The sequence below is a fragment of the Notothenia rossii genome (genome assembly GCF_949606895.1).
Source record: "Notothenia rossii genome assembly, chromosome: 2".
In the NCBI taxonomy this organism is placed as follows: Eukaryota; Metazoa; Chordata; class Actinopteri; order Perciformes; family Nototheniidae; genus Notothenia; species Notothenia rossii.
In genome coordinates, this window is record NC_136904.1 from 73722023 (window position 1) to 73748674 (window position 26652).

The 26652-nt window shown below is 39.7% G+C and overlaps 1 protein-coding gene across 5 annotated transcripts in view; it reads right to left on the reverse strand.

Moving 5' to 3' along the window:
- Positions 1–26652, reverse strand: part of thsd7ba (thrombospondin, type I, domain containing 7Ba) — a 241634-nt gene that overhangs the window by 113998 nt on the left and 100984 nt on the right. For 4 of the 5 annotated variants that reach the window (XR_013805279.1, XM_079665111.1, XM_079665110.1 and 1 more), the window contains 2 exons: positions 25878–26208; positions 18710–18886 (listed from right to left, as the gene is read on the reverse strand). Coding sequence is in view for 3 of the 5 variants with exons in the window: in XM_079665111.1 (XP_079521237.1) it covers positions 18710–18869 (160 nt within the window). In the remaining 2 variants the exon portion in view is untranslated. Of the gene's footprint in view, positions 1–18153; positions 18311–18709; positions 18887–25877; positions 26209–26652 lie in introns of those variants that run through there. The other variant, XM_079665113.1, reaches the window with a different exon arrangement.

The window sequence follows — 26652 nt, forward strand, 5'->3', positions numbered from 1 at the left end:
CTTCACTTCCCCATCAGACTCAGTGGTTATTCATTAACTTGGTGAGTAAATTGTTATCAAACCAAAGATGTCATTTTCAAATGTTTAAAAACGGTTTCAGTTTGACAATTGGTAATGTCAGCACAGCAGGGTATGAGTTTGTTATAGTCAAGTTTGGCAATAATTCTAATTCCAGTGATATTTTCGTTTTTAATATCTGGATAACAGGGTGTCCCTTTTTCTCTGAATAAAATCAATCTTTGGCTGTTCCATTATCTGGCCTTTGGAGACCTGGTAGTTCATCTAGCAGGCAGATAGTGCATTTCCTCTAAGATCTCGTTTATACTCATAGATCCAACTTTGATTTTAGGCTGCCTCTGGGGTTTTCTCTGACAAATCAATGTGTTTACACGTATAAATGCCACAGCACTTTAGTACATATCACTTTAAGACATATAAACTACAGCGGGGACTGGCAGAGGTGAGCTATAACTCTGCGGTGATCAGAATCTTTTTTCCGTGTAATTGCTTGTCTCATGTGGTCTCCTCAGGTCCCTGCACCAGCATGTGTAGAGGTGACACCTAATTGGATAGGATGTCATTCACTCCTCTGTCTCTCTGTCTTCCACTGACCTGGGATTTCTCTCCCGTAAGCACAGGAGCAGAACTAATGGGCATATCTAGGTAGCAACCTGAGGAAAGACCCTGGTGTTTTGATAATGCAGGTGAAAGGGGCCTTGGGATAAAGGACAGCGATAAAGTGACAATTGTATCTCTGGCAATGCAGAAAAATCAGCTTTTTATTCTAAAGAAATCAGTTTAATGTTGCTTTGCATTTCTCTGAAATGTTGTCAGGCTTTTGACCCCAATAATATATTAAGAGAAGTTTATTTATTCAGCCCCTTTCAACACAAGGCAATTCAAAGTGCTTTACAAAAATGAAAGAAAGAAAATGACATTTAAAAACAGTCATTAAAAAGCAAAGATAATAAAATAAACATTAAAAGAAAAAATACATGAATACAAATTAAGCATAATTTTAACTGCTTAAAACCACGAAAAGAAAAAATGCTTATCTATTTACAGAAAATGATAATTTGACATGAAATAGACTTGAAAGGGGAAAAAGAGAGCTCTTTTAGCTGATTTGGAAATAACTGCAGGGTAAGTAAGGAAATTAAAGGGACTGACAAAGCTATGAAGTAAGGAATACTGCTCATACGTGCTTGAGGAGACTTGACAAAGCCTTCATGTTTGAACATGCTGATATTTCATTTGAGCTCTGATTGCTGACACACCGCAGAGCCTTTCTTTGAGCTGCTCTCAGATTGAGCAGTGATTCCTGAAGTGCTACTCTATTTCTGCTCAAGTTTGAGGTGAGAGCACTTCATGATGAGGCAGGTGGGTTTCATGGATTGTACCAGGACAATGTAAATCATCAAGAGCTTGTAAATAAACAACAAAAACGCTCCTTAAAAGATACTTCCTGTTATCTAAAACATTGTTGTGTTTAGATAGCCAAAACGACTTGATTTAGGGCATGGAAAGCAATTTAACCAAATCAATTTGTTGAAGCTACACTAATCGATATGTTTATATAAACGATGGAGCTTCAAATGAATGCTAACATGTCTGCTGGATGTTTAAATACAGATTTGTTTGCTAGGACATTCAGCAACTATATAAAGGTAAAAATATGTCAAATCACATGTTACAGGTTGTTTTGCTGTGGCAAAGAAATCAATGAATAGTGCTTTAAGGAAAGAATGGCAATATAATTAAGGAAAGGGACATTTACTGTTATAGGAGACAGGACTCAAGCCCGGGACTTTTCATCATGACCTCCACACCCTCATTTTTCACTTTGTCACCATATCCTGCAAGTTGGTACTTTTGGATAGTGGATAGCCTCACTACTGCACACTTCTCCAAAATTATATTTCAAAGCGTCTGGACAGCAGTAAACCGTACATTAAATTATAAATAAGTAAGTCTATTTGTTCAACACTGTTTACACATTTTTAGCATCTAACACTTGCTGAAAACCTTGCAAAATGTCTGTAAGATGGGATTCACAAAAGGAGACATCAGGATCCAATGTATTAACACGTTAGTATTGATCATCCCAAACTAACAAACAATCTGCCTGTCAATGGAAATGGCAGGTCATGAATACACTGCTGTTTTTGAAAGCGTCTTTGTCCACAGGGTGTTCACGTTCCACGGTCAGTCCATGGTGCACACTTAAATCAGAGCAATTTGTTTTTCCGTTTAATCAACCACAAACTGCCCTGCAGGTGAGTTGAGGACAAATTCAATGTGGACTTCGACCAAAGAGAGTCTCTCTGGCAGAAGAAGCGATTACGCGAGTCAGGCAGCCTGGAGTGTGTAACCCGCAGAGGCTAAATACTTCATCTATCCTCCATCTGTCATCTGTGTTCCCTTTGTCCCTCAGTTATTAATCCGATGCTACCTTGTTTTATAGTTATCCATGGGAGGTCAAATGAAAAATGACTGGATAAATGTACAACTGCGAGCATCCCTATCAATGCTAATTTAACTTACAGCAAATGACATGTAGCATAAAAGACACCATTATTGTGAAGTCTTTTTTTATTCTTGGTGCCAGAGACAACAAAAGCTCAGTGTTTGGCGACAATAAACCTACTTTTTTCTCCTATTTTGTACCTTGGTTCATTGTGAAATAAAAAAATCACCCAATAAACTCTATAAGGCAACTGTGTGCATTGATAACAACATGATCACCTCAGCCAAAAACACAAAAGTCTCTGGTCTGTCTTTATCAGGGATCCAAACAAAGCCATCAGCTGCTGTTCAGCCGCAGCAGTTGTTATCACGGAGTCCATTAGAGATGTGCAGGCACCTCCGACTGCATTCCTCTGGGAGGCTTACAAGAAAGAACAGGAAACTAATGAATGGTTTGGAAGTTCTGATAGTTAGAGGTTCACCTTGTATCCATCTCCCTTCAATAACACAGAGGATACTGTGGCTGTGGTGTGCAAATAAGACAAAGTCAAATACATTGTGGAAATGTTTGAATGGCACCAACCATTTGATTATTTCTGGCTTTTCTGTTGGCCCTTTCAGTCGCTCATTTGTAATGAGATATTGAGTTTAAAATATTTGTATTGCAGTTGGTGAGATATCTTTATTGACTTACTAACCATTGACCTTAACATTGATATCAATTACACAAGGCCATATGCAGAAAGCAACACTTCAGTAATACATCAGCAGAATCTACATCCCTACAACCCTACATCAGTGTGAATGCTTTCGGTAAGCTGCTTTTCGGCAACACTAAAACATCTATTCACTATAACGCAAAAAAACCAGACCAAAAATACACTTGAAACGTAAAAATATATTCCAAGTGCAGCAGTTGCACAGCCTGTATAAATGGCAGATCTTTAAAAATAGACACTTATATGTTTGGTAATGTAACCGTAGATTTCAGAATCTGTCCTTCAACTGTCACACTGTGATGCAATGTGTACTGAGATCCAGCCTGGCACTGTCTTCTTCATTCTTGAATACACGCAGTGAGAAAGGCTGTTATGTAATGGTGGGCACACATCAGGGAGAGGCGTGGGTGTGATGCATGGATTTTAAACGACATTAAGCCTGCTGCAGCCCGACCCGAGAAGCAGCTGTGTGGCTTGGATGTTGTGGCTCATAACTCAAGGCAGGAATTGAGGCCAGACATTCACAGCTCTGAGCATGAATTGAAAATGCCCTACTATGCACTGTGCTACCAGATTATTCCGTGATGAAATGCAATACAATAGCCCTGCAGTAAACCCAATGTATATGAAGTGTTATATGTTCAGTTTTTGTTGAAGTTGTGTCAGTTAAGTTTCCATTTTAGAGACATTTTGGAAGCTATAGTTGGTGTTGAATTGTATTGTTTTGTTATATTGTTTACAGTCTCACACAGCAAAATGACTATTAGTTACATAAAGATGTGTCTTTTTAGTATGACCTTACACATCCTGCAGAGGAATATCTGTCAGATACGAACACCCTTTGGACTCATTTTTGTGTAACTGAAGGAAAGTCACATAATCCACATCGTGAGGTATCCAATCTCAGCTGTGTGAACATAAATCTGGCTAAAGCTACAATACTGACAGCAGCGACATTCACTTTTTTTCATGTTTCACTGTGAAGGAACAGGAAGGATAAGTCAATGTGCTGCTTTAACGCTGTTCGCATGGTGAGTACCACACGGCTCTGTCGTGATTGGTGAACTGCTTATATATTTTCCACCATAATCACGTACAATGTGTTGGAGCACTAGACAATAGAAGCGCAAGTGTTACATATTGCTCACATGTTCATGTTGCAGATGTGAACAGGAGGGAACTTTGGGATTTTAGCTTTTGCACACCATTTACATCTACAAAACCTACGTATGTAACACACTACAGGAAAGGGAAGACCACCCAAAAAGCATAATAGGGCCCCTTCAAATATTTCTATAACATCTGTAACATTCTTAAGATGTGACAAGATTTGTTTGAGGTATCTTATCGCAAAGACTGGAATAAAGAGGAAATGGCTCCCTTCTGTCAACAGAAAGAAAAAATAAGTGAACTAGCTAGTTTTTTTATTTGAATTATGATTGTCTTTGCAGACCATTTACATGCACAAAAACCTATATAACACAACAGGGAAGGGAAATAATCATGATTTGTTTTACTTTTTGAAGTTGATGGTGGGCATAGCAAGCAACCCCAGACTGAAAACACATTGTATGATTTCCTGAGTCAGCATTCTGCTAGCTCTTTGGATCAGAAAGACAAATGCCATTAACCTGTTTACAGCCTGGCAAGTTAGTATTCATTAAAACAATCAGAAACATAGAGTCGGGGGGGGGGATAACATTTCTGCTGACATTTGAAGTACCAAAGGACATTAATCAAGAGCACTTCTACAGAAGTTACTGAAGAAAAGATTAAGGAAAGTCCAATGTTCTCACACAGTTGGTAAGAGAGCTTTAGAGCCAATTATGTTTTTAGAGAGCTCTTCTTTTGGGAACTTCCACAGATCCCACCTGTCCTCTGCAGGAAGATAATAATTCACACGGATTAAAAGACAGTTTGGTAATGAAAAGTCTTAAATATCCCTTTCTGATTTTAAAATAGCAGCTGCTGTTTCCCAGTGGCTTACCCTAAAAAGACCAAGTCATTGTATTCTCAGTTCCTCCGCAATACACTGAGCATATTACCCAAAAGGAATACTTAAAAGACGACAGCACAGCTATGATTATTAATCTGTTTCTGCAGACATGGAGACGACAGTTTCTGGATCAAAGTTGCAACATGTATAATTAAAAAAATCTCAAAGTAAGCCATTACTGCCATTGCCCCAGTTGCATTCCCCAGATAAAGAGGGTTGATATAACAATGTTTCTTTAAAGCAGCCGGCATGTGCAAATACTGTACCTGTATGAGCTATAACTCAAGAGATACATTCATTAGTTAAGCCTCTTGGAGCACAAGGTAAAATAATATGTGGTTATTAAACTCCAAAAATGCCTTCCTGTTCGTGCGAAGCTAAGGTTTGATATGCACAAGAAAAGCGGCGGCCATCATATTACCTCCCGGGCAGAGGTAATCAAAGATCAAACACCACTCTACAAACCCTAATTAAAAGTTCACATGGTTTCTCTCGCCATGATTAAGGGCTGGGCGGTTGGGGTAGGAAAATGATGCATGGCGTATCCTACATGTATTAATTATGTGCAAGTATTCCAGGAAACTGACATCCTACAAATGTGTGGTTAAGCACCTTTTCTTGTATCACACTTTTGCAGAGCACCCCCAAACATCCTTTTAGATGGCATAGCTAAGAATGTGTGCTTGTCTCTTCTCAGGAATTAATGAAAATGCCTCGGGAGCAGATTGAGGCCCTTTATGTTGTTGATATTTTGATCAATGCAATATGTTAGCATTATGGGGAACCACACATGTGAAGAGAATTTGATGTACATTATTATTCACACTTCAGTTCCCATTAATCAAGTTAATTAGACAGAAGTAAAAGATAATTGCTGCCTTTCACATATGAGTACAAGTCAATGCAGCATCCTCTATTAGCTTGTTTTTGAAACATTGTCTGTTCACGGATACTTTTTTCCATTTGGTGTGCCAAATTAGACTGTGCAGGCTACACGGTATGCTCAGTCTATTTCTGTTCCCATAACACATTTGGCTTGTTATAGGAGCCCAGGTTCATTCCCTGACTCCCTGCTGATCCTATGGTCAGCTAATGGCTAAAGATGATCTGCTTGTCAGCTAGTCTGATGGTTGAATCATGAATACTGACCAGAGCTGTCAAATGTAATTATAGAGATGCGTTGACTCAAAACATAATGTAAGTGTATTTCTATCGTTGAATAAGTCAGGTCTTGTGGTAAATAATAATGATGCCAAACAAGGTTAGTTTATTCAGTCGGACATACTGCTGTATTGCATTTGAGCATATTTATATGTGTGAAACGGTTGTGTTATGTGTCAGGGCTGCTTTTCGTTATCATTATCTGCAAGGTTATTTACATCGACAAAAAGCTAAAGCCTTTGGGCAAATTCTATTCGATACATACTGTATCCCTGAGAAATAAATCCCCTTTGCACAGAAACAGCAGTGACTCATTATGAACGTAATGCTATCGCTATCTGTGGCAAGTTTTTAATCACCTCTTTGTACAAGTATAGATTGGTGAGGTGATTTTCAATACTTTTTGTAACATATTGCCTGCTGATTAAAATAGTATTTTAATTCTAAATAAGGGTATTTATCCAGACTGCCTTTTTGTCACGACAGTAAACAAGCTCAGCGGACAGCAGGGTGGTATATAGCTTTAGCAACTTTTCGGTTTCTGCCTAAAGTAGCTTTTCAGGCCTCAGTTCCTTGGTGATGAGTAGCTTCTCTGGATAGTCTGACTGTCATTGAGTTGCTTTCTGCTTCTCAGGACTCATGCTGCCGAATCAGCCAGTGTGAGAGCATGATCCCTGATCAAGGAAAGCCCCCCGAGCAGCCCTACAGCGAAACCCACCAGCACCCTTTTCCCATCGCTGTCTGTTTATCATTACACTAGTGTTCTCTCCCCCAGTAAAATCGTATTGAAATGCAACTTCGTGAGCTCCTCATTTGAACCTCTGTGAACTACATCCCCACTTGACTTCTGAATAAGTTCAATATTACAACTTCAGATTTGTGAAATTCAGTCAAAAGAAATTCCAACAGAGTTTGAAGGCTAGGGAGATGTATTCCTAAGGTAAAGTGACTTTGCCTAAACTTTGAATAATTACAAAACCATTTGGGCAAACTCCCCCTCAAGGCATTAGGAGACTTCTTAAGATCTCCAATGTGGTACTATTTCAACATAAGTGCAATTTCTGTGCAAGCATTTTGTGAAATTATTCTTTTACATAAATACTATTGATCATAATATTTAACAGTAAAAAAAGACAGACATTTTCTGAAGCGTAAATATGAGGTTAATATTTATGTTTTTTAGTAAAATGTTTACAAAATAAGGGATAGCTTGACATGAATGTTGATTAATAACTTCGATTATCTGCTGCCTTTTATTAGAGCGCCATAGAGGTCAAAATTCCTATACATTAGTGTCAAGTGATTAGCACTAATTAGCAAATGTTGACAACAGAAAAACAATGACATTCACTAATTATTTCCATTTCTTCATATCTTCCTTTGATTGACCTTCTTCATACATAACTCCACTCTTTAATGAATGAAGGAAAAACAGAAAAAGCTGTTGTTTTGTGTAATAAATTGTTCTAAAGTTTTAGGCTTTAGCCGTCCAAGTTAGCCAAATGAAACAGCTTTTTCCCAATATGTTTCTTATAATTATCCTGTCCCTAATAATGACAGTATGAGAACTAGAGTTTATTTTTGCTTGAAAATGATCAGGATGTGTTAAAATTGCAATGACATAAATGTTTTGTTTAACTCCTGTGGAATGATTCATCTCACTTCTTTAGTAAAGCTGAAGATTGCAAACGGTGAAGTCAACACTTTGATTAAGAAGTCACCCACAGAAAATATTCAACAGCCATGATAAACAAAAAAAGAGAGGATGAAAGGCGAGCATTAGCAGAATTAATTACATTGGTTTGTTGTTCCCATTGAGGCCAATAGGTCGATCCAGCTCTGCCTCTACCTTCAACAACAAAGAATAATTCAGCTGCTCATCCCAGGGCGGGAGAAACTAAACTGATAAGTAACTCTGAATGAAATTTAAAAAATGACGTGTTGCAGAGGTATACCTGGTCAATGGCCAAATCCACAAACAAATAGATGCTGCATAACTTCTCCAAACCTCATAAGTTACTGTATCAGTGCGTTCTAAATGTCATGTTTAAAGGGGCCTTATTATGCTTTTTGGGGTTCTCCCTTTCCTGTAGTGTGTCATATTGGTTTTTGTGCTTGTAAATGTTCTGCACAGAGGTTGAACCATCCCTCCCCCAGCCTGAAATGCATCAATTGGATAACTTTGTTTAATGTTATAACATAGTGACTTCACTATGTAACATTTGTGTTTATATTGGCTAGCGCTCCAATGGCCTATGCCAAATGACGTGATAGGCTAAGGGGCGGGACATGTCTAAGCAGTTGACCAATCACAACATAGCAGGCCAGCTAACCACCCAGAGCAGACTGGGCTCTGGTTTCAGACAGAGGGTGAAAATAGGTATTTACTTGTATGTATTTACCTAGGAAATAAGAATCTAGTGTAAATATCAAATTAAGTAGAATGTTGAAGCATTCAGGGAAAGGTGTGCCCCTTGCTCAAAACTCTGCCTGTTGAAGAACGTTTCAATGACCTATTTTCATGACTCTTTCTTTTTTTTATAAATCAATGAGCAGGAGAGAAGATAAGTAGTCTCTCTTGGAGATACAAATTACAGGTTACCCCTAACATTGGGAACAAACAAATAAATACAATTGAATTCAACATTAACTATCAGTTTACTTTATTGTTTTGATGAGCCTGCATGTTTTCAGTTTGATAAGTGATATAGATGATGACTCAAAATGTCATTATGCATTAAGACTGGAAGCAATCCCTTAGTCATATGCTCTGTCCTCTCTCTTATCCACTCTTTCCTTGCAGTCTACATGCTCTTTTCCAACTTGTCTGTTTCAGCATAGCAGATGATCAAAGGGTAAAATAAAACAAGCGTTCTTGATAGGCAGTGCTCTGCAATCACACAATGACTCATATGGGAGTTTTTATTCTTTTTCCAGGTAAGAATAAGATCCTTTTCACCTCGCTGTCTCTCCAATGCGTTCCCCACTGGGTCAAATACACAGTTAATAGAGTAGGCTACTTTGACAGGTCCCTGTAGATGTGATTGTTCACATACAGAGAACATTATTAACATTTTCCTTCAGTAAAGAGTCTCCATCTTTAATTTCCCTGAGGAGATAATTTTTAGGTGAAGTGAAACATTCACCGCAGGAAACAAATATCATGTCATTAACTATCAAACAGAGGAGGACATGGTGATAGAAACCGAGTGAAACTTGCAAGAAGAAATGAGAAATCTTATCAGTTGGTAACCTATTTACTTCCAGCTCAGTCTGCAGCAGGGGGTATAAGCAGTTGTGCTGATAAAGACAGAGCACTCCAGCATGGAGAGCAGCTTGTCAAGGAAACTGCTCCATGAAGAAGATGAACACAAAAGAGGTTTTTTGTTTTTGTTTTGTTTTAGCTTTTAGTTCCCTCTGTATATTCTGCAGCTTCTCTCTGGACTCACAGTGAATTGGTCTGGCTGAGACCTTCAGGCTTACAGTGTTTTTTTGTTAAACAAAGAGGAGTTCATCTCATTAAAACTATTATAATTACAATAACCATGTTGTGTTTTGTTAGCAGCAAATAGCCTTTTTTATGAACGGAAATTACAATAAAGCCTCCTCACTAGAGACCGTTTATAGAGCATATTAAGAACCCTGACAAAAAGAAGGAATAAAATGATGGAGTAATAATGCCATGCGCCACTACGAAGATTAATTCATTTTGTAGTGTGTAGCAGAAGAAGTCAGATGCTTTGTCCTTCATTCCACGCAGTGCCAACTTATTTTTATGGCCTCTTTAAGCGCTTGACCTTCACACGGACGCGCCTAACCCACAAAGTACAAGGTCACTGACATCAGCCTCAAAGCTCAATACTCGTAACTTCCAGTGAAACATCAAAGAGCAGGACATGCTACTGCCTGGCTCTCCTTGCAGCTGATTTGCTGGAAATCTTTGCACTTGGGCCAGTTTGCAGCAGCGGAACAGGAAAAGCTCCTGTCAGCAGGTTTAATCTCATTTGCATTTAAGGAGTTGAAGCTGTCGACTAATCACATTTTGGTATTGTGACTTTTTTGGCAAGGAGGTACGACTGTTCCTAAAATTCCTTCTGAATAACTAGTTTGCTAGAGTTTCTAGCTCAAGACTAACTGTCCTTGTGTAGCGAGCTATTAGCACAGAATATTTTAAAGGGTGCGTATTTCTTTCCTTGTGTACGAAAAGGACAGTTTACAATCATTTTCAAAAGCTGGAAAGATGGAAGGACACTACTCTACACATGGAGCTTTATTAAACATAAATTACAAGCTCAAGCAATGGCTTTTATGTATTTCAACCTTAGTATTAATTGAACCTGCAGGAGTCATTTAGTAATGAGATGACCTTCTGTCTTTGATTCCAATCACTTACACAATGGCGCCTCCAGGCTTGATTTTCCCAGTAGCTACAGGAACTCTTTCTAATTACTTCTGTCCTCAGTTACAAGCTAGTCAAGGCCGTTTGTCTTTCCCATGTTCGTCCTTCAAGCCTCTAATAGAGAAATTAGACTGTGGGAGATTTGACCAGAATTGGAACGTTTTGTACGGGTGATGTGAAAAGCCTGCGCTGCTTGAAGGGGACTTCTGAAAGGATAGCTCTTCTGTGAGAATAGTCCCATGGGATTAGGGATCTGACTGCTAGGGAATCTCTTTCCTTGTAGCTCTCATCAGACAAGCTGCCAGCATTTTTGACGGCCTCAATCAGCCAGTCAGAAGGAGGCACACAAGTTCAAAATGAGATCTCAATTGAATAATCAATGCAAAGGGCTTTTGAGGAGGCACGTCAGATTGTGCGAAGGTCGCTTTGATGGATGCAATGCTTGGTTTACTTATAAATATGTTGATTTGACTGCTGTGCTGATCAAATTCAAATTAAACAAAGCAGAGCATCCATTCTTTTTTCACTTCACTGTTTGGGTTTTCTGTCAGAGATAAGCCCGAGGCACTTTTTTAACAAATGTAGAGTGGATGTATTTGGGATATAAAATATGTTTTGTAATTGGAGCTACGCATTACAATCTCAGATCAATACCGAACTTTGAAATTGTATTCACCTCCATCCTAATCAGACTCACTGTGTGCTACATGTAGCCTGCCCAGGGGAGATGTGTGGGGAGGCCGATAACAAACCATATATTTCTTATTTCGAATTTGAATAGAACAGTATTTGTGCTCATCTGGAGGAATTTACTGAATTGAAATCCCCAGCTGCATACTTGATACTCTTTGAATGTAACAGGAGAAACAACTTTAAAGCTTTCAGTGTTTGCAAAAGCAGGAAGGAAACATTTAAATCAAGAGTTTCACTTCAAGCGTTTGTGTGAGAGGAAGTAAAAGCTTGCCAGGATGTGGATGTTGTCTATAAACTCCTGTGTTTGTACTGAAGGTGTTTTGGACAGTCATAATTAAAAGAAAACTAGCTTGTTCACTTATAATTTACTTATATTTATGGAAGGGAATAATTTCCTCTTTACTCCAGGTTTGCGATAAGACAGTTAGAACACATCTTCAATCATCACATCCAAAGGATGCTATAGACATATTTGAGGAAGCCCTATTCTACTTTTTGGGGTTTTCTCTTCATGCCGTTTGTTATATAGGTAAATGTAAATGGCCTGCAAAGGCTAAAATCCCAAAGTTCCCTCTCTCCCTCACACTCGCAAACACCTCCATTGGTCTCCTTTATTTACATCTGCAACATAGTGACATCACTATGTAACTCTCGCACTTCTATTGGCTAGCACTCCCACACATTGTACTTGATGTGATGTGATTGTTCAACCACTTAGAGATTTCCCACCCCTTAGCACACAACAGAGCCGGCCAACTATTACAACTTGTCAGACACTTAAGACACTAAAATTAGAAAATAATTTGGATTGGATTTTTTGACAAGTTTGTCATATTTTTGTCATACTACAACAAAACGTCTATCATTCATTACTGCAACATCGCTTATTATTTTTGTTTAATTTGCAGACACAGATAGAGGTCAGTAGAGTGTACAGATATTCAAAAGGTGTTTTCTTGTATATGCATGGGCTTTGATGGCATAGTTGCACATTAGCCACTACAGTGGACCCTATTGCATCATCCCATACACTGCCACTCAGTGGCATGTCAGTGTAAGTGCATGATACATTTCTCTAAACCAAGATGGACGACAGACAGCCAGATGGACCCAGGGTGTTTCTCAATGTCGAGGAAGGCTCCTCCAGAGCCACTATTTCAAAGATGCTACGTCATCGAATCCCGCCGAAGGACTGTTCCAATGTTCAGGTTCCTTGGAATTCTACCGAGGACTGAATCCTTCGTTGCGGGAAATTTCGAGGATGCACCAGTGTATCCTCCGCGGTCTTAAAATCCCCACAATGCTTTGCGCATGGATCAATTTCCAAAATCTTTTGGAAACGCAGGGCCTCTCATGTGACGCACACCTGCACACTTGCTAGCCTGTCCCATTCTTTTACATATTGTAAAATATGTAAAATACTTAATCTGCAATATCTTTTTGGGCTGTAAATCAATATGCTTATGTTATTATAATGTAATTTTAAGTTTGCACATCTTTATTTATCATTTTTTCAATATTTACATGTATTCAGTTCAAACTTAAATACATACTGTCCACCTGAGTGGACATAAAAAAATATATTTGAAAAAACTGGATAAAAAAAACCTAAAGTTAAAATCTTGTTTTTCATGCCCCAAGAGCAATAAAAACACTTGGTAAAAAAATCCTGACTGAGGTTGTCATAATTCATGCATGAAAGGGTTAACTTTACCTTACAACAATAATGAGAGAGAGGCTGGTTAGATGAAAGGGAATTGTGTAGTAGGGTTGAGTTAGGGTGGTTTATCTTCCATTTCCATAAAGCACTAACGATAATAGGACTTACTACTAAACCCCATGACAATCTAGAATTTCAAACTGTAGCTGGATTTGTCTTTTTATCAGTTTGTCAGCTGCTCGCACACAATGCTCTGACATCACTGAACGGCAGAGGGTTTTGTTCAGAGGGGGCAGTGCAGCACAGCAGTTTCCTGACCTATGTGAATCATTGCCTATTTACTTTTAAAGCTCTATGGAGCAGAATAAATCCCACTCTAATACACAGTTGTGGTCAAACTGCTGACAACTGCAGGGCCCATATGGAAAATCAGCTTTTTTGTAATGAAAGCATTAAAATACAAGTGAGTTGTGAGGATGTATCTCCAGAGTTGTTAACAAACAAGCCAACTATTTTGCCAACACATTTGCGTGTTTCCATTTGTTTTTTATATCATTACATAGAAAGTAAGACCTAATGACTCAAAGTAAACCCTGTTATGCAGTATCAACATGAGCAAAGAGTTACTATCCAAGCTGGATCTGAGTTACAAGACTATGGTGATTTCTAGCTACTCCTAAGTCCGCTCACAGACTTTGTAATTCCAGATTTTGCCAAACGGCGAGATAACCCACCCAAGACACATATAGTGCTCTATGTCCATCGAGCGATGGGGGTTGGAGAAATGGGAGAGGGGGATTTAAACAATAGCCATAATACTTTTACAGTGGTTTAAATATGGCCTTTATTCTGTTGGAGAACTGTAGATGAAGGGACCTCATGACTTTGTCTGTATTAGCCATGCTTATGTTGTCATCAGGCTGCAGATGGTGCAAGATTTTAAATTGTTTCTTCTGTTCAAACGTTATGTTGTAACACTTGCAAACTTGTTACAAAATGAATGCATCCCCTTTCTTTCTGGATTGTATTGCTATTAAACTACTAGTTCTAACATTTACTCTACTCAATCTTGAGCAAGCAGGATAGTGCTACATCTTCATAGCTGTAAAAATTGCTTAATGCAAAATTAGACTAAAATGTAAATGAAAGGAGTTTGTGTTCACAGTCCAATCAGGTCGTAAGGAAAAACCATGTGCTTGTATTTGGTTTCCATATTCAATTTGAATGCAGCTCCACCTGAGTATCATATTATGTCAATGCATGTCAAATAGAATCTCCAATTTCCTACAATAACCTGTTTTCTCAGCATGTAATTTACAGCTGATAAGCTCTGTTAGAGGTCCCTATAGAAATAGCACGGGCTACATGATGCGTCGCTATATATCTGTATATTCTCTGGTGCATAATTCAAAGTCTCAAATGTCAAAATAACACATCTCCTGGCCATTTTCATACATGGCATTTACTGAGCACAACAAGGCTCCCAAGAGCATAACCTGTTGGATCTGTGGATTGTTCCTCCAGCAACACCATCAAAAACAAGCTTGACTCATTTTATAAAACAATTTTATCATCCACAAGGTACAATATGGACTGTGAAATTAACAGCTGACAGGGCGCTTTGCTGCAAAAAGAAGATAGTATAAGTGTAACGAGATATTGTACGCTTGCAACAGGCTAAAGAAATGCATTTGTCTAATGTGTTTTTATTCCAATGACACTGTTAAAGTTAAAAAGCCCTCGGTAAATTATTCAGTGCAATTTGGTTAAATGTGAAATCCTGGTGGAGCGGTTTCTAGCACATTGCCGCTTTTGAGCTTATTTTTTCAGAAACAACAGAAGCTCACTGCGGCAGTGATGTTTGATTTCAGCTTTGATGGTGCAACTGTGTGGTGAAATATACTCAGAGACTGAAATGAAATGTAAATGTTGCCTGACTGTATCACCCCAAATATGGGTTCTTCTTGCAGTCACAAGGCCTCTGGAAAGACAGGAGCTCCAGCCCTGTAAACTCTTTGAATAATCCATCAGGGGCTGAGAGAGATCCCTCTCATTAAGAAAAAACGTTATTGATTCCTCAATCTTTTGAAAATCATTGCCCCTCAGCTCAAAGTTCCCACATCATTTCGATGAACATTAGCCGGCTTTAATTATTCAACCCTCAAGGGAACACTGGCAGGATTTATGAAAACTACACAGATATCATTTTTATGATTAAAAGCAGAAGAAATATGAATGAAACAGGTAAGTGAATCTTGAAATACTTTCTTCTAATCAAAGTGTTCACTGCAGTCTTAAAATTGTACACACTTTCAAATGTATTTTTGAAAGAATTTAGAATATCAAAAGTTTCTTCTCAGGGAAACAGATACCTCACTATCTTGAACTAGTTGGATTCCCTACAGAGTTTTTGTTCTTTTTTAAGAAGGAGAAGCTTTGATGCACAATACAGCCCCATTTGGGATGTACCTAAGAATAAAGCAGCTATTTTCCTGTTTGTTAAACTAAGCTCTGAAAAACACAAATACCTTCCGATAGGTGAACCTCAGCGATTTAAAGGCTTTCGGCAGAAAACTTCCTTTCAAAGATGCCAAATGAAAAGCAGAGAGGGGATTTGACTTCTTCAGACGACTACGGGTGTTTCTCAATGTCAAGGAAGGCTCCTCCAGAGCCACTATTTCAAGGATACTACGTCATTGAGTCCCGCCGAAGGACTGTTCCAATGTCCAGGATCCTTGGAATTCTCCCGAGGCCAGCATCCTTCGTTGCGGAACATTTCGAGGCGTGACACGGCGGTCTTAAAATCCCAAAAATGGATTCAAGGATTCTTGCTTCGCTTTTGAAGGACATGGGTGTTTCTCAATGTCGAGGACGCTTCCTTGGTAGGACAGGTTCTTCAGAAGCGAGGCAAGAATCCTTCCTAGCCTCGGAAAACAAAGAATGGTCGGAACAGGCTAACAGGTGTGCAGGTGTGCGTCATATGAGAGGTCCCGCCTTACATTTTCCGCAAAAGATTTTGGAAATTGGTCCGTGCGCAAAGCATTGTGGGGATTTTAAGACCGCGGAGGATACACATGTGCAGCCTCGAAATTTCCCGCAACGAAGGACTCCGGCCTCTGTAGAATTCCAAGGATCCTGGACATTTGAACAGTCCTTCGGCGGGACTCAATGACGTGGCATCCTTGAAATAGTGTCTCTGGAGGAGCCTTCCTCGACATTGAGAAACAACCCCTGACTCGGAAGACATGTCCTACCAAGGAAGCGTCCTCGGCATTGAGAAACACCCTAAAGCTGACTCTGGATGAGCACCATGGCTTGCTGCTGTGTTTAAATGCAGATGTATATTAAAGTCAAAAATAAACCAATTTTAACGCTCTGTTGTAGAGGATATCAGCATTCTGAGGCTGTATATGACCCCTTACATTTTAAAAACAACATTTAAAAAAAGGAAAAACATAAAGTGTACACATTTTCACTCGCCTGCCGTTATATTCTCAAATCAATTCTCCCCAAAAACTTAAACTAGTTATGTGCAATGGACAGCAGAGCAACAACTAGAACAGAAACACTAGATCAATGCAAATCACAATGTGCTTTACCAGAAGACAGCTCTGATGTGTTGTGGATTTAATAAGCAGCGACAACATCAAGTTCTTATCTTATGTGATGCCTCCTATAGAATTCTTCTCACACAAAGAGATATGTAAAATGGTTTGCTACCTAATGTAGTTGAAGTAAAAAGCCTTACATGATTACATGGCGGTTTTACCTCCATTACCGTCTCAGGATCTATTCTGGAGGACTGCCTCTCAGTGCAGTGTGAGTAATTGATAAATGTATACCTCGCTGTTAAAATGCCAAGTATGACTGTTTAAAGCGGTCGTCTTTGAAATGTCCCTTTAAAGAGTTAAATAATAGTCCCATTAGCAGCAGTGCTTCAGCGCTACATTCTGCTCTTCAAGACGCTGATGAAGGTCAGGCTTAAAAGGCTCCAGTTTTCTTTTTCAGCCAGAGACTCCCAGCTTAGCCACAGCTCTGGGAGCTGCCTCACACAAAAGATTTACCCCACAATGCTGCTGGCCTAGATATACACACCAAACACACAATAGGTTGGCTGTGCATAATTTAGAGCACATCCTTTCTACGTTGACAAGACCAAAATTAAAAACGAAGCTTGTCAGCCATTTTAAGAATTCAAAGACTAGGTCTATGGTGGTGATGGGAAAGTTAAATAATTTGCCAACACAAACGTAGTACTGTATGTGATATAAAGCCTGGAGCTGCCGCAGAAACAGTGAGACTCACATGACTCCGAGGAATGTTTGCTCATATACAATATACCAAATACGTACTCGTTCTGCAAAACAACACCTTTTATTGTGCAACTTCTTCAATAGAAGTGTCTGTTGTTGGAAGATACAGTCCCTCAGTTTCCCCTGGAGTCAAACAGTCATAAGGAGATGGATGACTGAATATATTAAAAGATGTTCCTTCTGAAAGTGGTTTTATTCCGAGTCAAGTAACAACCCATAAGCCTTCTTAGCCCTGCAAGGATGTCAAATCCTCACTCTTGGTGTTCCGGTAACATCCCTTTTGAACATACGCTGTTTCAAGTGGAATTAATCAATCTCTTTATCACTTGGGCAGTGTCATTACCCAACCACAGAGTGAGAAATGAAAGTGCTAATCGCACAGCAAGTGGGGCGGTTGTGTGGGAAGGCCAAGTTTCCCTCTTAGAGCTGCTTTCGGAAATGCGTTTTGAATTGAATTTGTTAATCATGTGGAGGATGAATCGTGAGATTACCTCAAATATCTTTAAAAAGGGAGTAAGGAGGTCATCAGCTTTCAATTATGTTATCGAAACGTGATCCTATCAGATACATGCTAAAGTTTGTGAATAATACATTGCAGAGATGCTCACAAAAGCGTTTGAAACATAAGAAGCACATTCAAATCAATATTTGTAGACTCAACATTTACAACAAAATACATGTACTGTGCAGCATGCTGTTTTGTATTGTATGACATTATTATTTACCAGGTCACAATGTCTCATTACCATGTCACATAACTGCAGCACACACATCATTATGTTAACAATCGAAGCCTTGCTTGTCACCACGGGGCTGGAGATGGATGGTCGGTCAGAAAGAAGGTATTAATGTGCTAACTGTCCAGGCGTATGGTCTTCTGGCATGATGATGTCCACTAGCATCCTAAAGTTTATGGCCCCCAACAATGTGGATCAGAAAGAGGAGGATTACTTTTTTTTTTAAAGTGGTTGCACTAAAAATGACTGGATTTGTCTCCTATAATGAGAACTAAAGACTGAGTCTTAGTGTGTATAGCATATCAAATGTGCTACATTTCCAGTTAAACTCTGTGAACCTTACCAGGTTCAGAGAGGGTGTCTTATATAAAGGTAAAAGTATTTTGCAGAGCATTGGAGCAACCTTGGCAAATTACAAACTAAGTGTAGTTGTATAACTCAATGTGTGGATGTATAAGTAAGCAGATTCGCTGATATTGCTCCAGTGATTAAATACCTGGATGTTTGTATTGGACTAAAGTGGGGGTGGATTTACACAAAGAAGAAGAAGAATAAGACATTTTACCTGCTTTCCATGAGAAATTACGGTCCTTAGGAAACACAATGTCTGACTGGACTGAAATGGAAACGAGGGAGAAGAGGAGAAGGAAGCCGAGGCAGTTCCCAGCTGGCCGTGTCCAGGAAATGACCCCACAGTCATCTTTTAGAGTCATAGTCCAGCCCATTGCTTCCTCTCTTACTCCTGTGGGAAGAACATGAAATTCATCAGTAAGTCACTCCTAAAAATGGAGAGACACATGGGCCGCAGGAACCAGAGGAATAGACTGTGGGTAAGCTCTGTAAAAATGAGGGAAGTGGAGAAAGTGTCAGACAGGCTGCAGTGAAGAAAATGTCCCACTGAAACCTGCAGCCCAGAAACATGACTTTCAATTTCACCTTCCAAAGTGAAAAATACTCTCTCGCACATGATTCATAGTGGTCTTCTTCTTTCTTTCTTTTTTAATCCATCATATGAGTGTGATACCATGTCAGCTTCTCTTTCCACATGGAGCAGAAATAATTAGTCAGAGAGGCTTGAGAATATCAGCCTCCCAAGGTAGAAGTGGTCACATGTATTGAAGGAAGGGGAGACTTTAAGCTTGATGTAATACGGGGTATTAGTACCTTTTTATTGCAGCTAATTTATTCCTATCTTCTGCTACTGTGATTCATGTCCTACGAGTGTTACGGATTAGTCCTGGATTCATGAGGCCTCTAATTGTGTTGCACCAACAGCCAAGTTAATGAATATGGAATTAAATCTGCAACACCTGAAACTTTGAGAGATTCACGCACCTGCGTCACTGTAGCAGTATTCCAAAAAGTAAAAAAAGCGTATTGATATTGAGTGCACTACTGTAGGAAAATATAAACTGTTTGTTGTTTTGATTCCATATTTATGTAATGCTGTGCTAGGCAACTTTTGAAGAAGAAAAGAAGAAGAAAACCACTGCATTAATTGGGTTGGATAGCAACGATGTATTATTAAAGGTAATCTATTACGCAAAATCTTTTTCATGTATTTTATACATAAACATGTGTCCCTGCTGTGTAAAGAGATTCTGAAAGTTTCAGGATAAAAAATCCCCTCACTTTTTGTCCTGATCCATTTATATAAAAACCTGTCTGAAAATGAGCTTATCAGATTTTGGCCACTTTATGATGTCACAATGTTTTTTGGGTTGTGCAACCATTAGCCAATAACCAACCAAGGTAACCCACGCTCACCTTATCACCTGAATCTCCTCCGAGAGCACCATTGTGTATTTTTAAACCAATCATCTCTCAGAGGGGCGTGGCCAGCAGAAGCTCATTAGCATTTAAAGCTAAGGACACAGCATCAGGACTTTTGAAACAGGGCTGAAACAGAGGGGTTTATGGGATGCTACAATGCATGATCTGTTTGGTATTTGGAGCCAAACACGTCAGAGACATGTTCTGTATATATATGAGACCTATTATATATTCTTGAAAAATAGTATAGGGGACCTTTAAGGGTCCTGATCAAAACTTGTTTAACGTTAAATCAATTTATGCCATATTTTGTGAGCACTTCTCATTGAGCCACAGTGAGCTGTCGATCCAAACGGGGTCACAAGTGCATTTACACTATTCACACATTGAAGCTGCATACGTAGGAATACAAAACACACGGCAGCGATCTCACTTTGCCCTGGTGACAGACTGACAGGCTGGAGATTTTAATCACGGGTGGTTTTAATTGATGTGCCTTATATAAATAGCTAAATATTTTAAATAAATAACAATGTTGAAATGTAAGAGTTAGGATCAATGTCTTAAAAACTGAACTGATGTCATTGTTGTATTTACAGAAATAGTAAAACTGCAAAAATGTATTGTTAGTACCAGCAATGCTATTGATTTGATTTGAACACACAGGTACACAGGCAGGTAGGCCATCCAATCATTTCATGAGAGCAGAATGAAATAATTGAATAGGCTTATTACAAGCCTGCAACAGAGCATTTGATTTATTGATTGCTGGAAAATAGAATTTCAACAATATAACATAAAGGCTTCTGAAATAAATTGCATATCCTTGCTTTAACTTTGCAGTTCACCACAACACGGTGGCTTTTACATTTCGCCTCAATAACTTAGTATCATAGAGAGTATTTGATGCTAGATTAACTACTGAGAGGCGGGCATTTGAGATTAAAGATTATTTACACATGGTGTGCCTGTGGAAGCGCTGGGGGCTTGATTATTTGTTTGCTTGATTTCATTAAGGAAAATTAGATTTTGCCTTTTCTGCTATAGCTGAATTTTGGTAGGGGTGAAATGTGTTTAATGAGAAAGAATTGCAGGGTGGAGATGGCGTGGTGCCCAGAAGTGAGATACCAGATGCTGGGTGTTGATGGACTGTCCAATTCTCTTCAGAGTTTGATGTGTTATTCTATATTTTAAAGTGTTTTGCTCTCGGTGTCTAATACCTCATTCACACCAACGGTGTTTCAGGGCCGGTTCGGAGCTGGAGCTTGAAAAGCACCGGGTTTTCGTGTTCACACCGCAGCGGAGCAGCCTCTTGGCTCCGGAATCCGGTTAGTTTCAAGCACCAAAAAATTGTCCGGCCAGAGCAAAAGCACCACATACGTGACGCTTACGTCGAGGCGGGGGCAGGGGCAGGGGTGGGATCAACTCCTGAACAACAACAAAAAGCCGGCGTTTTATCCAGTTTGTACACAACGATGGAGAAACTTAACAAGAGTTTCAGAGTCTCAGTATTTCTGCCATAGACTGTATATATGAAGGTTTCTGCTCATGGTGAAGCAACGTGTCTGCGTGTTAAGGTGGAACCTGAGCATTCACGTTGATCACCTCTCATTATAACTCATTATAAATCTATGAAACTATAAATATTAAACTTCACTCACGTGTTCATTTGAGAACAGCTGTTACATACCTGGGTGAAGGTTACAGTTCATTTAAATGAAAGATACAACGTTACTCCACACTCATGGTTCAGTCCACCTTAAGAAATAAGACCGACCTCGGAAGCAGTTGTGTTTTTAAAAAAACTTTATTGACACAAGTACACTTTGTTATAGTCTAAAGTCTAAACCACAGAAATGACTGCGGAAAAGCTGCAGATAGAGCCATAAGAAATGAATGCAACTGATTTAATCCGCGCGGTTTGGCTTTATGAAGCAGGCACGCAAACGGTTACATCATGACGCAAACGATGACGCAATGACGCATTACCAGCCGGACTCTGGGCGGTGTGAAAAGAGCCAGAGCTAAACCGAAGAACCGGTTCTGAACCTGAAAAGCTCTAACACGGAGCTTGAACCGGAGTTGCGTTGGTGTGAATGAGGTCTAAGAGGGGCTTTTAAGCTCACATTTGGGGGTTTGGCAACTCAACATGCAGCTTTTGTTTCTAATGTCCTTACAATCAATCTGCAGCCTGAGTTTCAAACATAAAAGCCCATGTGGAGCCACCATTTGAATTCTTACAACTCAAAGAAGGGTTTATTGTTCTTTCTGATTTAAAGAACTCATCCACTTTGAATAAAAGGTTTGCACTTTTATTGTTTTGTTTTATTCAAGCTGCCTTTGCCTGACATGTAGAGATGCCGGGAATTCATTCTGTTTGGATGAGTGAGCAGAGTATTCTGGCACCCGGGCAGCCATATGCCAATTAGACACCTCTGCTTTCTGATTACTAGCCAACCTCTCCGGCTGCACCGCTCTGGAAGCCATACCTGACTGCACCCAGATTACATCCTCCCTCCAGCCAGTCTAATTTGACTATTCATGGGACAAGAAGCGATCTCAACAGGCTGAAAGAACATGTCACAACTGATTGGAAAACATGGTCTGGAACAAAAACAAGCTATGGAAGCAAGCCTAACCCCAAGGCATCCCAGCATTGTTTCTTGAAAGACAGACATTTGAGATTACCCCAGTGTTAGATATGGTTTGTCAGAGGACCTGTTGCTGTTTCTCCAAGCCTGTCAGTTTAAAGAATTACGGGCTATTGTGTTCATACAGCTCAAGCTCGGACTCATCCAATCTGTGCCTCTCAGAAGAAGGGGAATGCAGGCTATCCTGAAAAATCTTTAAAAAGAAAAAAGCTTTAAAGCGGCTAAATATCTGGGTCAAAGGAATCATGCCAGGCTCTCAGTGGTCACAGAAAACCTGGCAAACAGCAGTGTGGCTCAGATGCTGCAGTGCATCCTATTAAATACTCCGTGATCTGAAGGAATGCAATCTGCTTCTCTGTCTCCGGTGGTCCTTGTTTCTCACATGCTGGATTCGGAGAGCGAGGACCCTGCAGCTACCATGAGGGAACATATGAGCAGGCCTTCTCTTTAACAGGTGGTCACCATAATTAACGTTTGATCAAATCTTTCCAAATGAATGTCAAAAGCTAATTTGGTGTGCCGAGGCTCTGAACAATCACCGTCCTCCCGCCTCTCTAAAAACAAGCCAAACACAACAGTTCTGTCTGGAGTGGAAACAAAGGAATTTCATCCCACTACACATCTATTCCAGAGTTGCCAACCTCTTCCCTGGATTTCAACATCATTATGTACCCAACCAGCTCATTCTCTCTTCACATGATAGTATAAATTCATGCCCATATCCCTGTGCTCTTCCTTCTGTACTGCATCCAGTATTCAGGTTAACGCAGCTGAAAGTGTTTTCTCCATGTTGTGGTGCATGTAATTGTTTTTGATTGGCTTTGGCAACATCTAAAACAGAAATTAATTCTCACCCAAAGATTTGTGCAGATGTTTCCATTGGCAGAATGACCATGACAACATTGAAACAATCAGAAATGCGATGCACAACACAGCTTTTTGTATTCATTGTATGTATCACTTGTGGGTACAGCTGCAAAGATCTTTCACCGCAGGACCAATGTTACTGTCCGACTCCAATGTATTACTTTATACTGGCAACGTTTCTATTCTAATCAGAACTACAACAAAAAGAAGACTTCCATATTTGCTTGGCCTGAACAGATGATGTAAGCTCTGAGACATACTGTGTATTTCCAAAAAGGTTTAGCCTCTTCAGACTTTGTATCATGACTGTACAACAAATAGGCATGGATGAATAAGGAGGTATTGAAAACAATCATTCATAGACAGATCAACTCAGTATACTAGGAATTACGTCAGCATCTCACAATTTACATACAATGCCAATGATCAGTGCCAAGGCAGGAAGTAGTATTCCTTTTACATAGCCAGAAGCATTGGAGTTTTTTAGCCCATCATAGTCGGCAATTCATTGAACACTTCAAATGAAAGTCTTTTTTTTATGTCACCACGATCATTTACAGCTGCCTAACGCTTAACGGTCCCATGACATGCTTTTTCGGTTATTAAACGTCCCCTTGTGTGTTATGTAGCTTTTTCTGGATGTAAACGGTCTTAGTCAAAAACCCTCAAAGTACACCCTGTAGCGAGTAAAACTCTTACACAGAAAAGACCTGTCTATGCTGCCCCAGCACGCCTCGTTTGAGATTTTTATTTTTCATTTTTTTCTTCCTGGGTATGGTGACGTAACCATACCCAAATGGACCAATTTGTCCAATAGGACCAATCCGCGGAGCCGTTACTCTACGTTACGTTACGTCCGTTACGTTACGTCCGTTACGTTTCTCAGCTGCAGCTCCGCGGATTTCTCAGCCCGAGACGACGGGACGCGGCGAGGCTGTGGGTCTGTGTGTGTGCTCAGGCTGAGTTCAGGCTGAGTTTCGCCTTGTCTCGCTGTCTCACAGACCCAACGCAGCAACCAGGAAAGGACACCAGTAAGCCAGCTCACACTGCCGCTCCTCGCAGCAGCGAGCCCCGCAATGTCCCGCCAACACGGCACCCAGACCCCACGCAGCATTCTCATGTTTCTCATTACTGGTGTCATTTTCTGGTTGCTAACTCCATTGTAACACATAATCACTTATGTTCCGCTGTAACGGTAGTGGACTCATCAGAACAGAGTGGGCGAGCTGACCAATCAGAGCACAGTGGGCTCACAGGGAGGGGGGGCAGGAGCTCCAACAAGCCGTTTAGAACAGAGAGTGAATACACAGAGATGCGGTATGACAAACCAAAGGGATTTTAGAACATCATGGGACCTTCAACATAACTTGACATGTATTTAACATAACAGTAATATTTGAGATTGTTAGAGGAAAAAGACTTCAAAGCAAGGCAAGGCAAGTTTATTTATATAGCACTTTTAAACACAAAGCAATTCAAAGTTCTTTACAAAAAGAGTGAAGAATAAAAAACATTCTTATTAAATGTTATCGTGGGTTTTTCAAATGTGTCCAATATAAATGTAAAATAAACGTGTCTGAAGATAAGGTTAAATTTAATTTCACAAGACTTTTTATTTTAGTTTATTTTAGAATTTCCATCTAACACGTATTGGATTTTCTTTATTGTAAGCATTTTGAGGCTGTTGCCATCTTTGTTGTGTACTGATGCCATGATTACTGTATGTAAATCATTCAGGATTGGATTCACTCACCTCTACACTAAAATCATGTTAATTGTTTGGCTTTAGCTTGAGAGGAGATGCCAAAAGTCATCTAACATCACTGATATTTCTCTTGGAAATGTCTAGAGGAAGATTTAGATGGTTGACCGTTAACATTTATCGTAGAACTGACTCCCTGCTCCAGATAAGCAGCAGAAGCCGTCTGAGAGTAATGTTCAAAATATATTCACAGCACCTGATAAGAAGTTTAATTTGCTTATTTAAAAGATGTCAGCGTGCTGCCTGACTAGATTTGTATGTTTTGGGATTTTCCGCAGCACTTTTGATATTCCTTTTTGTCTAAACTTCAGTGGATTAGATCTAGAAATAACTTAAGTAGACATATTTTGGGTGGTGGGGGATATTGTTTTAGAAATCATAAGCCTAAAGACTTTATGATCCCACACCTGCATGCAGGCCATTGATGAAAACATTTATTTTTAAAGATTTTTGGGCAACCAGTGCCTTTATTAAGTGAATCAGTAGTGACAAAGAGGGCTGTGAACTAATATTTTGGTCAGTTACCATTGAAAATGAACACTTGTTGGGACAGATATGACAACATAATGTAGATTCTCCCAATAATAGAACCCAGAAATGATCAAATAGCATCACATTACACAACAAAACTGCAAGCACACTTAAATACAAAGTATTTGACTAATCATGATTTGCCTTACCTTAGCCAGTTGACTGCCAGTCATCACTTTAGGTGATCTGCTTGGTGCAGTGGCAGATGCTTTATCCAAGTCCTTCCACAGAAGACAGGAGCAGGGCAGAGGAGGCCTCCAAAGACGTTAAGTCTGACAGTAAATCAGCTGTGCCAGGCCTTCCGCCTGAAGCATCATGCAGTGGCTTAATCCTGTGTGAATCAATGTGCAGAGGGCTGGGACTGTGTCACACCTCCAGCAGCACAGAGTGGAATTAACTCCCTGGCGCTGCCTCTTTCAAGTACCCACCCACTGATGTTCCCACCAGGGTTGGCACAAGAGTCAGCCTGGGCTACAAGGTCTGAGACAAGGAAGACAAAAGAGAAAAGAACAAAGACACATTGATATAAACATCTTATACCACAGCGAGTCAAATGTGGCGCTTCATACAATGACATTCTCAAGATTATATTTCTTTCACATGAAGCATTGGTGATGGCTATCGTGCTTTGCAGAAGCCTACAAACTGCAAAGAAAGATATGAATGATCCGTTCGGTCTCATTCATTAGACTATTTATCTCAGAAAAAGTGTCTGTGCATGTAAATGAGGATGATTATGTTTCCCAAGTTTAGACTTGATGTTATTGCTCGGAGAAGGGCTGCATCATTTGTGCATTTTTTTAGAACAAAGTGTGGTTGCTGTTTGAGAATGTTACATTATAACTGGAAGGTTTATGGCCATGATTTGTCACTGCCTGTATCATATTTCGACAGTAATATCAAAAACAAGACTGCAGTCCAAGA